Source organism: Hippocampus zosterae, chromosome 9, assembly GCF_025434085.1.
Source record: "Hippocampus zosterae strain Florida chromosome 9, ASM2543408v3, whole genome shotgun sequence".
NCBI lineage: Eukaryota > Metazoa > Chordata > Actinopteri > Syngnathiformes > Syngnathidae > Hippocampus > Hippocampus zosterae.
The window spans coordinates 20,965,703-20,981,771 of NC_067459.1; the positions used below are offsets into that span (position 1 = coordinate 20,965,703).

Consider the following 16,069-nt stretch of genomic DNA (forward strand, 5'->3'; position numbering starts at 1 on the left):
TTGATGGCGCCGATTGTTCTGGGTTTCCGCTTGCATCCCAACGACGACATTTTGTTTTCTCTAATTCTGATGAGACTCCAAAATTGTCGCATCCTTTCTACCCGCAGCCCAAGATGAACACCAGTGAGGCCCTGGACCTTCTGTCGGGAGACTTCGCCACCTCCTCTGCCGCTCCTGCTGTCCACGCTCCCGTGGTCTCCTCCTCCGCTGCAGCTCCTGCGCAGGTACGCCGTGTTCTGTTGTTGACAGGGACATTGGAATGGTGGTCTGCTACGTTAGTTAGACGCTGCGTGATTTCAATCAATACTGTACATAAATGCATCGATAAAGCAGATCCACGTGAGGGACTGTGATAAAAAAAAACGTCCTTACTTGAAGCGTCTCTCCCGCAGTCCTCTGCAGACTTTGCTCTGGATGCCTTAGCGGGAGACTTTGTTTCATCCTCTGCTGCCCCTACAGTGAAATCTGCTGTTGGTGTCCCCACAGAAACTGCCTCCGAGGTAACAAAAAAAAAAAAAAAAAGGCCGCACGACTTGTATTTTTGCTTCACATCGTCAGATTCCGATTTGTTACTGCGCCCGTTTTGTAGATGCAGTTTGCTCCTGGAGCAGACAGCGCCCTGGATGCTCTTTCAGAAACTCTGGTCACGGAAATTACACCCGTCCCTCAGCCAGCCCCCATTTCTGCCAAAGACCTTGTCAAGGTGGGCACCGATAAAAGACCACTCGGAGAATTTGGGTTGTAACTGCTTAAATCAAGAGATTTGATCCAAATCGGGAGAAGGCGGGAACAAACGTGATGATATGGAGATATGCGCTTTATTTAAAATTGCTTTACGGATTTATATTCCTATTCTTTCATATAGACGGTTGTCAATTTTATTTTAGTATTATTTTTACAGTCGCGTCACTGTCTGGATCGATGCAACACCCGTCATTAAAACAAAACAAAACAAACAAACAAACAAACAAAAAAGAGGCAGATTGTCGAATCAAAAACTGTAAGGCAAGTAGCACATGGCGAAACCTGCAACGTCACGTTCAAAGTGCTCATCGGAAGTGTCATTTCTTTTTATCCTCGTGTGTGTTTGGTGTGCAGGAGAAGAAGGCCGTTGAAGAGAGGCTCGATAAAATGGGAGAGAGAGACGACACCCTTCCGCCCGAGTACAGACCCACCGAGGAGGATCTTAAGGTATCAAATAACGCCGCGTTTCCTCAACGTCACGCAAATGTAATCAAATGTTCTTTTTCAAGAATATGGCCGAGGCGAAGGCGAACGCGGGCGCCGCACCGAAGACGGTGAGTCCCTCGCTCGATACGACGATCACGCGTGTCGCCTGCGTGTTTGAAATTTCACCTTCTATTCCTCGCTCCTCTGTTGAAGTTGATGGACGATAACACGGCTTTGGACTTGCTGTCCAGCGACTTCAACACATCGGTCTCATCGTCTGCTGCCGCCACGGCGGAGCTCAGGCCTTCCGGGCTTGACTCGGAGGCCGTGAAGGTAACGCCAAATTCAATTGCGTGAAAACAACAATTGCGCTTGTAAAATAAGATAAGATAAGATATCATTTATTTGTCCCACACTGGGGAAATTTACAGCCTCCAGCAGCAAGAATGTAGGTAGAAAGAAGAAAAAAAAACAACAAACACCGTTCAATTAAGTGCACTATAAACACAAAATGGATAAATCTCAGCGCTATTTACAATTGTCTTTCACATCATTTCATTATTATTATTGTTGTTATTTTTATTCAGATGGCATTACCTTGAGCAAAATCATTTCGATTTGCCGTCAAAGTAAATATCTTTATCAGGATTTGTCACTGGAATGTAAAGGAAATGACGCAAATGTTAGCCATGTTAAGGCACATATTTGTAAAATGTAAATTTCCCCATTGTGGAACAAATAAAGCACATCTTATCTTATATTTTACATTAAAGCTCACAGCACCCCACCAAGCAGAAATGTCACAAAAAATAAATATACCGAAGGAAAAAAAAAAAAAAACAATGACCTCATCTCAATTCACTCAATATTTTAGATTTAGTGTGAAATCTGAGCCCGTTTCACTGTGACACTGTTGTCTGAATGAGGACATCTGGATGTGAAGTTCATTGTAACTTCTGCAGTAGAACACGAAGTGTCAAACTCAATTTTTGTCTCGGGCCACTTCGGACTTACATGATTTGCTTTTACCGGCCACGTAAAATGACGTGGCGGGCCATATCTGGCCCCCAAGCCTTGGGTTTGACACCTACGCCATAAACTGATAAAGATGCAGTTGCAAATAATTTACAATTCTTAGCGCGTTGTTCAACACTCGTGGACATTTTCAAATACGTCTTTGTTTTCTGCGGCAGCCCATGCCCCGTCCCGTCCTGGAGACGCTGGCTGACACCCTCCTTCCAGATGACCCAGCATTCAAGGCGAAGGCGGACACAGCCAAGGTAAATAAACAGCAATGAGTTTACCGGTATGTGAGGTTTAAAACACAAATCATTTATTAGGCATCCTGTTAATGAGTTGACATTAATATAAAACCACAACCCATGGAAGAAGCTCGTGACGCCCCCTCCTGAGGTTGCTTGACATGACTTAGATGTCAACTTTGTTACCTACAGAGCAAGAGCAAGTCAAAGTCAAAATCTAAAGTAAGCAAACGTGCCTCTGCTGCATGGCGACGTGCGCTACAATGCACACAATTCCTCTTTGTCAGACTGTTCTTGCGCTTGACACCGCCGCACACATGCTGCATGTACGCTCCACCTTATCCAAATGCACTAAAAGCCTGTTTGATGATCGTATGAAGAAGGTTACCCCCCAAGTATCACTTGGATTTTGTTTTTGTTTTTTTTAACTGACCCCATGTGCTCCAGAAACAACATGCATCGGAGCCTCCTGCCGACAAGCAGCACACCGGCCAACAAAGCTTGGACGTCGTACCGACATCTGCACAGCAAGGAAGGAAGAGCTAGATGACCGGCTGTCAGGTTGGTGTTGACCTGCGTTTCGTAAGAATCAAATGAGCAAGAATCAAATACTGACATCGATGCATGTTTTGTGTTGCGGGTGCAGTTTGGACCTCCGGAAGCATTTGAGGAAGCACTGGTGGTGGACCCTCGCTCGTCTCTGCATTGAGATTGTACTTTATTAAATCATCCAGGATGTACACTAGAGCTGAACGACAGCCTGCACACACACACACACACGCACACACTAATTTACAAGCATGACTTTTCTGCTTGGTTTCCACTTATAGTCAAAGATGAGGAGCTTTCGGTTTCTGCCTATACTGTAGCAAGACATGCTGGAGGGGGGAAAAAAAAACAGATGCGTTTGCTGGTCAATGTGGATAAGAATGTTGTTGTCCATGTCTTGGTTTCGCTCTCCTGCGCCACACCGGTTAACACAACGGCCGTGTGACTGTTGGCTTACACGAGCAGTGGGGAGCGAGTGTATAGTCTTTCGATGTTGTGCAAATGCTTGATGCAAATCCAATTTGTTTTCCGACCGCCATGTGCTCAAGTGCCATGAAGACGCTTTGTCGGCCTATATTTTTGGACGATACAATAGAAACATGCGGAGGAGGCTTCATTCCGTGCAAATGCCATTCTGAGAAATAGCTGTAGGGTCTCTGGTATATAAGTTGTAAAATAAAATGCTGGCGTCCACAATTGCACTTTGTAAACCAAGGTGGTGTTTAAAACAAACTGCAAAAAAAAAAAAAAAAAAGATTTTACTCTATACAAGAAAACACTGTGTGACTTACAAAGGGCTTTGATACGGTAAGTAAATGTAAAGACATTTATTTTCTTCCTGTTTTTTTTTTGATTGGGTGTCCAAGAGAGGTAAACTATTTTCAATAGCCATCTATTTTCTAATGGGAATATTCATTACATCTAATAATCAGTAAATGTGTAGTTCATAATCCGTTTGTGCCTAAAAAGAATTAAAAACAAACTACAAACTGTCAGCGAGGCAAAGTACTGCAAAGAACATCTTTCGTGACTTTTTTTTTTTTTCTTAAGGTGCAAGGGATCCGCGTGAGTGTATGTGTGTGTGTGTGTGTGTGTGTGCGTGCGTGCGCCAAACCTTCACAGGAACAAAAACTCCCGACTTGGTGGTTTTTCATGCTGCAAAAAGGTAGAGCAGCCCACTTCCTGTTCACTTCGGGGGGCTTCAACACATCTATTTTGCTAAAACCATTGAATGTTTTATATATATAGATATATATATTTAGAGATAAAATCTTTTCGCCAAGATCCTGAATGACTGATGGTGCAAATGAGTGGGTTTGTTGAAATGATAAATTTACAAGACAATGAACACAAATAAAGACGAATAATTAATTGAAATTCAAATGAGTGCTGTTTTCATTTTTCATAGTACTCATTTGGGAACTCTAAAATAATGTGCACGTAGCGCACAAATGAGTGTTTCTGTTGAATTAAAAATTCGAATGACAAAAACATGCATCGATACAAACGGCTCATTTAAAATGTCTAAATGCGCTTTGATTTTAAATCCGACTCTCGCAAACGTAAGAATTCTAAAATACCGTGCACTTAGATTTCAAACACATTAGTAATAACCTAGAATGAAAAAAAAATCTAACAAAAAAATGCAAGTAAAAATTCCTTACCAATTGGATATTTGTAAATCAAAAACGATAAACTTACAAAAACCAGTAATGATCTCCAATGTAAGACATTTTTCTAACAGTACTACTCTGTCCAATATTATGAACATTTTATTTGAGAAACATAGAAAAAAAAAACATTCAAAACTTGACTCCAATCACTGGCTAAACATTCACCCGAATGACAAAATATTTTTGGGCGCTGTACATGTTGAACATTCATTAATAGGCCTACAACTCACTATGTTTACGGCAACATATTGAGTCCAAAAACTAAAAATGAATTCAGTTGATTCATTGCAAAAAAAAGAAATGGGAACGTCTCATTGCCGCTAAAACTGAGGTACGCTGAAGGGAGCTGTACTTCAGTAACATTTTGGGAAATATATCAAGTCAGCACGTTTGAACGTTCACAGACGTGTACAAAGTGTGCTGCTGCTGCGGCTGTTGTTTCCCAGGAGCCATTTTCTTCAGCGGCCTGAGAACGACAGAAAAGCTTATTGATATGAAGACGTTTTATTAAGTACTTTAGAGTACTAATAACTTGTGTTTCAACTTCATTTCATCCTATTTGTCATGACAATTTTGAGTCATTCAAATTTCAAAAGCGGTATCAAAAATATATTTGAGAATCTTTTCAATTCCTAATTAGCATCAGAAGCAATTTGATAATGTCATTTAGACTTTGGTGGATGAAATCCACCAAAGTATTATGTATTATTATTTCACAGCATATGAATTTCACATTCATGTTTAGTCCAAATATGAACAGTCCGCAATTTCAGCATCAGAATGCCATGTTAGGAGGACTTAAACCAATTACCTCAGTCTGTCTAAATTGTGGGCCACAGTTTAAATTATTATAATTATTATGTTAAAAACTAAAAAAACAACAACACATACCTCTTTTTATAATGATGTGGGCACCTCCGTGTTCTCATGCCTTAAAAAAAAAGGGGGAAAAAAACATTTAAACTGAAATAAGGTGAATATATTTCCAAATGTGCCAAAATTAAAATGGGATGTGATAGTCTCCTTGAGGACTGCCACTAAAGTCTTTAGCATATTCAAAAGGGACTTACGATTGCAGTACACTATTATAATGAGGATGAGCAGAAGCAGAAGGCCACAACTGCCCGCTAGTGGAATCAGTATGACGGAATTACATAATAGGAACTCATCTGCCAAAAAAAAGAAGATAATTTATGATTATTGATTATTACGTCCCCGTATTTATTCACACAGGATTGCAAGCTGGCACTCACAAGAGTGACATTACTAACGTACCTTGCATAGTCGCGTTCTCACATGAACAGGGTTTGGTGGTTGCGGATGGATTGTATGTGACTGGGGGGGGCGCAGCGTCATCTGCAAAAAAAAAAAAGTTTTATATCACGAACGGGTGACCCGACATGATCAATTAAATCGTTTTAACTTGATTAAAAAGCAAACAAAAAAATCTTACCTCCCACCAATCGTGTGATGTCACCAAAATACAATTTGTTGTCTTTCATAGACGCACAACTGTAAATGCCGCTGTCACGACCTTTGTTGAAGGACGTTATAGTGAGGACGTTGTCGCGGATTTTTATGTCACTGAAGATGGATGTGAAGGAGTTACTTTGTGACTTCACCATGCCACTGGTCGAGAAAGTTGCCAGGAATTCAATGCCGGATTTGTCCATTACTCGAAACCACACAGTTGTGGCCATAACCTCAGGGGGCTGGCAATTCAATTCAACCCTCAGCCTTTCTTTGCTTTTCTCCACTCTAACAGCTCCTCCACTTAACTCTGGAAGACAAAACAAACGTGGGAATTATCTCTCACCTCATTCACATGGCAGTAAGCATATTTTCAGGTCACATTTAAGGAACTTACTGCTGCAAAACAAGAGCGTTGCCAGGAGACGAATCCACTGTCGATTCATTTTACGGTGCAGAACTGCTGAGGAGGTGCTGGTGATGTTCGGAGGGAGTCTGGTTGTGACAGAGGAAGTGCAATCCACGCCCCTCCTGAGGTGTCAAACGGCCTCCCTGCAGCATATCGCATCGAGGTCGTGCTCCACATCATGCTTGAGGAGGAGCTCGCTGATCTGCACGTCACCCCTCTATGACTTGCTCACCATCCAGATCATTTGAATCAGGTACGATGTTGGGGGGGGGGGAAATCTAAAACCTGCCAGATAAGGGGCCCTCGAGGACCGGAATTGGTGACCCCACCCAGCTCTAAACTTTAAATCAAAAAGAACCTTTCACAAATATGATTTCTTAGTTTCAGGTTGGAAGTGGGGTTTTGCTTACAAGATTTGAATGTGGCCTCGCTGAATGCCAGCCCCTAAGTCTTGATGATGAAAGGCATGCGTGTCACTCGCCCGCGCAAGCGCGATCCTCAAGCATAGCCACTCATCATGCCGCGCTGTTTATGAGAGTGCGCAGTTGTGATAAATAGTCAGAGAGAATGCATATGCAGCTTTAAAAAAAATAAAAATACAAAAAATGGCAGTCCTAGCAAGATAGCACTGTAAACTGGCCATCGTTAACCACGGCTATAATGATGGTTGTATGACTTAATCGTAATGGTGTGTTTCTATCAAACTAATTTTTGGTTTGAAGCTTGATTATTTTTTTTTGGGGGGGGGGGGGACAGGACAAAAATGAGAAACCTTGAGAGGAGGCCGGAGAAAGGGAGAATCCCCCTTCCAGGATGATCAGGCCGCAAAGGCTGCTGAATGGTTTTTCCAAATAGCAGTTTCTTGCAATTCAAATAACAGGCACAAGGTGGGGCCAGATTAGTTTTCCTCAGTTGCCAATACTGTATTACATCAAACTTTATGGTCAAGTGTGAAGTACCCGGTTTGTATTGCAGCAAACGGAATCAAAATTAATTTAATTGTATTTTCAGTGCAGAAAGGGTTTTTGGCAGCACCTCTGACTGTTCAATCACCTAGATTTTCACAAGTGATGTGTCGGTTGCGAACGAGCCGGTACAAAGAGTGGGCTAAGAACGATGAGCCGTTTTTAGCCCAAAAAAACGACCATGTGTAGTAAGGCGTTTTGAGCCGAAACAAAAAAAAAATTTCGTTTTTTTCGGCTAAAGATTTCGTCCAAAAATGCCTTACTATACATGGTCGTTTTTTTTTTTTTTTGGCTAAAAACGCCTTCCTATACATGGTCGTTTTTTGGGGCTAAAAACGCTTTACTCACATGGTCGTTTTTTTCTGCTAAAAACGTCTTACTACACATGGTCGTTTTTTTCCGCTAAAAACGCCTTCCTATACATGGTAATTTTTTTCGGCAAAAAAACGCTTTATTATAAATGGTCGTTTTTTTTCGGCTAAAAACGCTTTACTATACATGGTCGTTTTTTTCGGCTAAAAATTTCGTCCAAAAATGCCTTACTATACATGGTCGTTTTTTTCGGTTAAAAACTCCTTACTATACATGGTCTGGGTTTTTTTTGCTAAAAACGCTTTACTATACATGGTCTGGGTTTTTTTTGCTAAAAACGCTTTACTATACATGGTCGTTTTTTTCGGCTAAAAACACTTTACTCACATGGTCGTTTTTTGCCGCTAAAAACGCCTTACTACACATGGTCGTTTTTTTCCGCTAAAAACGCCTTCCTATACATGGTCATTTTTTTCGGCAAAAAAACGCTTTATTATAAATGGTCGTTTTTTTTCGGCTAAAAACGCCTAACTATACATGGTCGTTTTCTTCGTCTAAAAACGGCTTACTATGCATGGTCGTTTTTTTCGGCTAAAAATTTCGTCCAAAAATGCCTTACTATACACGGTCCTTTTTTTCGGCTAAAAACGCCTTACTATTGGTCGTTTTTTTCGGCTAAAACTCCTTACTATACATGGTCAGGGTTTTTTTTGCTAAAAACTCCTTACTATACATGGTCGGGGTTTTTTTTTGCTAAAAACGCCTTACTATACATGGTCGTTTTTTTCGGCTAAAAATTTCGTCCAAAAATGCCTTACTATACATGGTCGGGTTTTTTTCGGCTAAAAACGCCTTACTATTCATGGTGGGTTTTTTCGGCTAAAAACACCTTACTATACATGGTGGGGGTTTTTTTCTGGCTAAAAACGCCTTACTACACACGTTTTTTTTTTTTTCGGCTAAAAACACCTTATTGTACAGGGTCGTTTTTTTCCGGCTAAAAACGCCTTACTATACACGGTCCTTTTTTTCCGGCTAAAAACGCCTTACTATACATGGTCGGGGTTTTTTTTTTGCTAAAAACGCCTTACTACACACGGTTGGTTTTTTTCGGCTAAAAACACCTTATTGTACAGGGTCGTTTTTTTTTCGGCTAAAAACGCCTTACTATTCATGGTCGTTTTTTTCGGCTAAAACTCCTTACTATACATGGTCGGGGTTTTTTTTGCTAAAAACTCCTTACTATACATGGTCGGGTTTTTTTTTGCTAAAAACGCCTTACTATGCATGGTCGTTTTTTTCGGCTAAAAATGTTGTCCAAAAATGCCTTACTATACATGGTCGTTTTTTTTCGGCTAAAAACGCTTTACTCACATGGTCGTTTTTTCCCGCTAAAAACGCCTAACTACACATGGTCGTTTTTTTCCGCTAAAAACGCCTTCCTATACATGGTCATTTTTTTTCGGCAAAAAAACGCTTTATTATAAATGGTCTTTTTTTCGGCTAAAAACGCCTTACTATACATGGTCGTTTTTTTCGTCTAAAAACGCCTTACTATTCATGGTCGTTTTTTTCGGCTAAAAACTCCTTACTATACATGGTCTGTGTTTTTTTCGGCTAAAAACGCCTTACTATTTGTAGTCGGGGGTTTTTTTTCGGCCAAAAACACCTTGCTATACATTGTCATTTTTTTCGGCTAAAAACGCCTTATTATACATGGTCTTTTTTTTCTTCTAAAACGCATTACTTTACAGTTTACCAACATGTATCACCGAACTCAAAAGTTGTTTTAGTCGCAGGTTGCACTTCTGTGGTCTCAGGTGCCTAACCTCGGGCTCAGCCGAGGCCTAAAAACCCAGCTTCCATGATATCCTTCATCAAAGCGAACTGAAAGAACGGCAGCCTTAAATATTTAGGCTATATTTGAACAAAGGAGTTGGCTCAAACTGTGCAGTGTTTTTACTTTTTGCAAATGCATCTTGTTTTTCACGGATTTTAGTGCAGCACTTGAAAATAGTTAGCATTTGTGATGCAAATCAGATTGGTCCTTTGGGACACATTATTTGCTTTTTGTTTTAATGTGATCGAGCTTGGCCCGGATTTAATTTACAACAGTCTAATTCCTGTGAAATAAATATCTTCAAAGATATGTGTGTGGTGGTCTCTTCTGCGAGAGGATGTGGGCCGCCCCTGAAGACAGGGAACGACAGCACATAATTCTATGAAAACAGGAGATCTTGATGAGCTAGTTACGCGTCACGCCATTATTGATCGATGTTCGAATTTCAATTTTTGTCATCACAGTGCCAAACGAAATGGGGGCGGGGGGTTAAATCAGCATTCGTCGAGACGCTGCTTTCACCTAATTGCAGTTCATTTAAGCAACTGTTCTGCTGCTCATCATTTTGATTAGGTCTACCTTTTTTAACATGCACATTTTATCATTTGTACCGAGGCAGTTTTAAAACTTGTGATGAGCCGTTTTCTTGTGCATTGACAACGACGTATCATTTATCATTGACAGCTGTTTGTTTTCCATTCGATTTGTGCCTGCTTTAAATGCTTTGCTTCCTCCTGAATTTGTACACAAGACACACAGTAAAGAAATACGAACAGAAACATGAAATCATTTAATCCGCTTCAGTTAAAACATTTAGTTTTAAGGGGAAACGACACGCACACACATCCACGCAGCTCTGTTGTCTTCGCTTTTGTTATAAAGAAAAAAAAACCGTTTACTATGCAAGCATACTTTAATTGTACTTATTTTACGTAATATCATCCCTCGGGGGGGAAATCCAAATGGCACTCCAAAGTATACGTCGTGTTGCATGCCACACATCGAAACACATCACTCGCGTGCAGGCATGAAAAGGAGATTCGGAATGAGATGCGCACAGAGCCTTGCTGCCTTGCGCCGCTCGAGCTGGGAGGACAGTGAAGATCGCTTGCTCGAGGCCACCTCGACAGTAGCCGGCAAAGAGACCAGCATCTCTCCAACAACTAGCTCGCCTTTTCATGACATTTAAAGATCGCCATTCCGTGGTGACACACATATGAGCTTGTTTACAAGGGTACGCCAGCTGCAGGTTTGCCTCTTAAGGGAGACGAAATGACTCAACTTTTAACATGTGGCCTCCCCAACTCAATGGCGCCCACCGCAGGCTGCTAATGGCATTACAAGACCTGATCGACACATTGGTTTTGCCAGATTATTTCTTTTCAATTGTCATGAAAATTACTTGGAACATTCAAACCAGTAATAACTGAAAGTGCAAATTGATCAAATGTAATTTCGTACGAGGGTGACAAAAGTAGCTTATAAGGACGTCAATAGAAGAATAAGTTAATTGGAGCTCAAACCTGGCTAGTCAGCTAGCATAAATTGCTAATAGTTTTTTTAAACAGATTGTTTTTTTTAATTATCTAGATCTCTGCAGTTCACATTATAGAGATGAGTAGTTTTTGCTCTTAAATTATGTTAATGCGTTATAATAATTAAACATTAAATGCTCTTCTTGGGTTTAACAGCCAAGAATGGAATCATCCCACAACTTCTCCTCCTCCGTCCTGTTGTCCATGATCTCCTTTGTTTTCTTCTTCTCTTTTCTACATTTCACACCAGCGTGGTCTTCCGGTCTGTCACTCTGCTCGACAACATTTGCATCGGTTTCTTCTCGAGTCTCCATCGTGTCTGTTGGCACGACGCTGCTCTTCACCTGATCTTCTTCCGCCGCTCGTTTCCTTACTTGCCGTCTCTGCTTGCTGGGATGTTTGCGCTTTTGTCTTCTCTCGTCCCCCGACTCCCCAACATCATTTCTCCTCCTCTCCTCTGAGTAATTATCTCTTGTTCTCTTTTGTTGCTTGCGCCTCGCCTTGTCCGAGCTTGCAGCTCCTGATCGTCTGCCTCTTTCCCTCCTGGATCTTTTGTTCCTCCTCCTCTCTCTTTGCCTGCGTTCACCTGCATCGCTGTCGCTTGCCCCACTGCTAAAGGAAGAGGAATACGAGGAGGAGGAAGATGATGAGGTAGAATACGAGGAGGAGCTGGAACACTTTCTTCGTCTCTTCAGAGGTCGAGCAGCGGATTCCAGCGAAGGCCTTAAGTGCTGGAAAGATGGAGGACCATCGCAGTCCCAACCCCTGGACGGCCAGGGAGGGCCCACGTAAGGAGGTTGGAAACCTTCTACACCAAAGTGAGGGACACGGTAGCGTGGGTGGGGGTCATACGTGGGAGAAAAATTGGCCAGAGTCTGGTTTTGTTGAGCCATGTGCCCCTTTTGTACATCCGCTACTTCTTCTGATTGATCATCTTCGTTTTGCGCTTCATTCTTCGATAGATTGCTGCCAATCTTGGGCGTGAGTCCGCGAGCTTTCTGGACTTGGATGTAATGTGCAAGCTCATCGGCAAACGTGCTGTAGGATTTCTGTCGGGTTTTGCACAGTTTGAAGACCTTCCTCTCCCTGGTGAACAAACAGAAGGATGGTTGGTAAACAGGGGCGGTGTACCCAATTGATGTTTGTGGATAGTCTCGTTCATCCAAGTCTTGTTATTTTGGGATGCCAAAATGTTACAAGGCTTTGAAGACACAGGCCTCTGTCGGTCAAAAAGTCGTTGGGAGTGATCCGGTGATTTTTATTTATGGATCATTACTCTTGAATTGACAAAGTACAGCAATAAATGTGGTAAGTCTCATGAATTATATAGCAAGCTTACCTTGCATGGTGCTTGTTCCCCTGCATATGGGCTTGGTACATCTCAACGGAGTTCAATTGCAAATTACATATGGCACACGTCAGAGCGTTTTCTGCAGAAAACAAATGAGGTGGGAATGAAGGAAGTAGGAAAAAAAAATCTGAGACACGCCGCTTGCAACCATCTCGGTTAATTCAGATCCCGTTTAAAATAAAATATTTGGATTTCGATTCCTGAGGTGTGTGTTTGTGTTCATCCTGCTTTGCACCGCGTTACCTTCTTGAACATCCGGGAGCTCTTTCAACATCTCTTGTCTGGCCTTCTTCCTTTGGTGCTTGCGGCCGTTGTAGTGCTGCAGCGCCATTTGCGGATTATTGAAGGAGGCCGCACACAAGACGCAGTACTTGTTTGGATCCGAACTGGCAGTATTTGGATTCGATGTGACATCCCCTGATTCCGACACGTGGTCCTCGGTAGCACAGTCCACCACAGGTCTGGGTAAAGTACTGACCACTGCGTTATTCGCTGTTAGGTTGAAAAGGAATCAATTCAACTTCACTGGCAGTTGCCTTATTCAAATATCACAGTGCGCCATCGCTTCGAAATATTTCGCCTTTCCTCTCATGTACACGTACCTGCCTTTTGAGGACTTTGCTTCCTGAGATTCTTCGTGTGGACTTTGCCTTCGTAATGTGACTTTGCTACCACGGGAGAAGTAAACACCATGTTGCACAGCTCACAGAAACGGTCCTTGTCAGACGGCATGCGGTGCTGCAAAATTAGAAGAGAACATCAGATTCTGTCGCACGTGCTTCCACTGATGTATGTAAGACTTTTCTGTTATGATATAGTTGGGTTGTGAAGATTAAATAAAATAGCAGTTCCCCAAGACAGACGACATTACACGGCTGAAATATAAAAAAAGCGCTAACCAGCAGTCCGGCAGACTCTGTATGCCTCAGTTCATCCCTCTTGTTATGCAGGTAGAGTTTCAACTTCTGGGCATGTTTTTTTCCCTGCAAATGAATGGTAAGAGATAATATAATGAGGTCTCATGGGCCGCGATTCAATGCGCCATGGATAAGAAATGTCCCAAACCTCATAATGTGACAGTCGCTGCGCCTCAAATAACAGCACGGCTTCACATACATGGCAATGCTGGTCGGTGAGGAGACCTTTCAGGAGTTCCTCATCACTCACATTGGCTGAATGGCAAAAAAAAAAAAATGCTTGAACAACAACAACGTGAAGAGACTGCCGTTACTCATGCATAAATGAAAAACTGATTCAATTCCACTTGATTAATCACTGCACTAATGCAAATAATAGAACATACCTTTGGGCTCCATTTGATTCCAACAGTGAAACCGTAAACTACGAGAGATCCTCGATTATTATTCTTAATGTGGTATCAGTGGTGGGTGGGCTCCCTCTAGTGGTAAGTGAAAGAATCGCTTAATTACATGTTCGAACTGCGCATGTTTCAGTGACTTAAACATGTTTTTAATCCAACATGGCATATTTGTTCAATTCCGTTTGGTTGTATTTCCCTTTATAGTACAATATTTGATCTTATACAACTGTTTTTTTATATTGATTTTGAAACAACTTGTATCAAATAGTTACTATGTTTTAATTACGTTTTTAGGGGGAGATCATTACTCACAGTTCAAACTGTGTATAATGTGACTTACATTAGTATTACATGTACTTTTTTATGAGTAAAGCTACTACCTCGTTTCAAATGATCACTTGGGCCTACTACACTACTGTATTTTAATTTTCGTTGTAATCGTGGTACGAGGAGTTTGTGTTTTTTTTAGGTGGTACTAGATGTAAAGGGATGAAAAGCCAGTACTCTAGTCTAACACACTTATTGAAACCTAACAATGGGAAACTGTTATTATTTGTAACTCTGACACACCTAAAAGTAATTGTGGATGACCCATTATGCCTCACGTGCAAGTTCTTCAAATTTTAAAATTTACTTGCCATAAAACATACTGTAAATGAATTAAATCACGGTTCGCTTGGTATTATTGCGTTGTGACTTTTGGCTGTAAATATTCTCACTCGTCACACACACATACACATATACATATATATATAAAACGTTTTACACAAAAAGTAAAAAATGAGTGTGATGTCACAATGGTCTGAGAAGACTACCACAGCAGAGTGGAAGTCTTTACTACCACCTTGGCCGTTCCTAAAACTCGAGTCTTGGTAACATGACATAGACTTAGGAACCCCCATGTACTTTTGGCACAATGTCAAACATATTTGAAAGTTTTGTGAATGACAGTGTCACGAACGCACAGAAGAAAACTAAAATAGCATGTGATGATTCTATTTAAAAATCTAATATTGTAGACATGGTTTTCAGCTATTTTTAAATGTCTTTTTTTCTTTGATCTTAACTTTTACATTTTTAAGAAAAGGTCACAAAGATTGATAAATTGTGTTACAGGGTACCAAAAATTGCGAATCACTGTTACCAGTATATGCCCTGGGATACATAGATATGATGAATAAAAGATATCAGACATAGCATTAATTTGCGAAACACTATTATTAGCTCGCAATTGAAAAGTAAACACCGATGTTTGCACAACTCCTTTTGTTGACGTTATCATTTACTTGAACTTAGTGCTGAAATCGAGTTTCTTAGCACTTCACTTGATTATGTTGGAAACTGGGTTTGCACAGTAAAAATGCAGGATAAGCGTCACTTAAAAAAAGTGCCAGGTAAAATAAGTTCTGAATTAAATCTAATACATTTGGATGTTGGCCGAGACATACCGGATAGGGTACTTACCACGATTTGTCGCGATTTAAAGCTAACTATTCCAAAGTGATTGATCAGGCTTCTACACCTCAATGATGTCATTGGAACGCCGATAAAGCTTTAGAATGTCTTAAATCCGATCAGTGAATTTTAATCTCATTGACACAACAGCTCGAGATATTATTTTAATCACACAAACCAAAAAGTTACGGTGTTTTTACCAATAGCCCAGGCATGTTGACTTTTTTTACTGTTCCATCAGCTGAGTAATGGGCCTGCTCTCTGTCATACAGACTGGAGAGAAAAACGGCAAATTTTAACACCGCGAGCCAACGGTGAAGACATATTTTTATTTTTTTGCTTTATCAAAGCCCTTCCTGGTATTGCCCTAGCGTTTCGTTGTTCTGTTCTGACGGGGTGATTTCAGATTTCCTTGCTTCGGCTAGTTCAAAATATGGACGTTAGCAGTTGTAGCTAAAGGAGCTATGCCTCTGAATGCGATGCGGCTAGCCTGTTAGCAAGAAAGCTAACGTCGGTCGTCCGGTCATGACACACGACTGAATTGCCCCGTTTCAGGCAAGACTCACCTCCAATCAGGGTACTATCAGTTTTAATGTTTATTACTTTGTCAGGTTCTGTGGTGGAAATCGCTAAAGGGGCACTAGTAATGTTATTTTGAGCGCCAGACTCCACAGACTGCGGAGCACTGGCGTTCGGGAAGTCCATTTTTTTTAGCCCCGACTGACGCGCAGGCGTGCTGAGTTCGAAGAGCTGGTTG

The 16,069-nt window shown here is 41.3% G+C and overlaps 3 protein-coding genes across 18 annotated transcripts in view; 1 reads left to right on the forward strand and 2 right to left on the reverse strand.

Annotated features, from left to right (window-relative positions):
- cast (calpastatin) overlaps positions 1–3,742 on the forward strand; it is a 29,195-nt gene extending 25,453 nt beyond the window's left edge. For 15 of the 16 annotated variants that reach the window (XM_052077276.1, XM_052077285.1, XM_052077280.1 and 12 more), the window contains 10 exons: positions 108–224; positions 393–500; positions 590–703; positions 1,099–1,191; positions 1,254–1,298; positions 1,384–1,503; positions 2,364–2,450; positions 2,625–2,654; positions 2,880–2,993; positions 3,079–3,742. In XM_052077276.1, the coding sequence (XP_051933236.1) occupies positions 108–224; positions 393–500; positions 590–703; positions 1,099–1,191; positions 1,254–1,298; positions 1,384–1,503; positions 2,364–2,450; positions 2,625–2,654; positions 2,880–2,978 (813 nt within the window). In that variant the 3' untranslated portion in view covers positions 2,979–2,993; positions 3,079–3,742. The remainder of the gene's footprint in view (positions 1–107; positions 225–392; positions 501–589; positions 704–1,098; positions 1,192–1,253; positions 1,299–1,383; positions 1,504–2,363; positions 2,451–2,624; positions 2,655–2,879; positions 2,994–3,078) is intronic. The other variant, XM_052077279.1, reaches the window with a different exon arrangement.
- A 482-nt stretch (positions 3,743–4,224) lies between these two features.
- On the reverse strand, positions 4,225–6,880 carry cd8a (CD8a molecule). Its single transcript, XM_052077291.1, has 6 exons — positions 6,522–6,880; positions 6,108–6,434; positions 5,930–6,010; positions 5,725–5,823; positions 5,546–5,585; positions 4,225–5,120 (listed from the first exon to the last, which is right to left on the reverse strand). Exons 1-6 carry the CDS (start codon positions 6,568–6,570, stop codon positions 5,036–5,038), a joined length of 681 nt encoding a protein of 226 aa, XP_051933251.1. The 5' UTR covers positions 6,571–6,880; the 3' UTR covers positions 4,225–5,035.
- Positions 6,881–10,427: 3,547 nt separating this feature from the next.
- Positions 10,428–16,055, reverse strand: zmat1 (zinc finger matrin-type 1). The gene is made up of 7 exons (XM_052077311.1): positions 15,879–16,055; positions 13,602–13,708; positions 13,436–13,519; positions 13,139–13,274; positions 12,780–13,028; positions 12,525–12,615; positions 10,428–12,271 (listed from the first exon to the last, which is right to left on the reverse strand). Exons 1-7 carry the CDS (start codon positions 16,015–16,017, stop codon positions 11,335–11,337), a joined length of 1,743 nt encoding a protein of 580 aa, XP_051933271.1. The 5' UTR covers positions 16,018–16,055; the 3' UTR covers positions 10,428–11,334.
- Between the last annotated feature and the right edge of the window lie 14 nt (positions 16,056–16,069).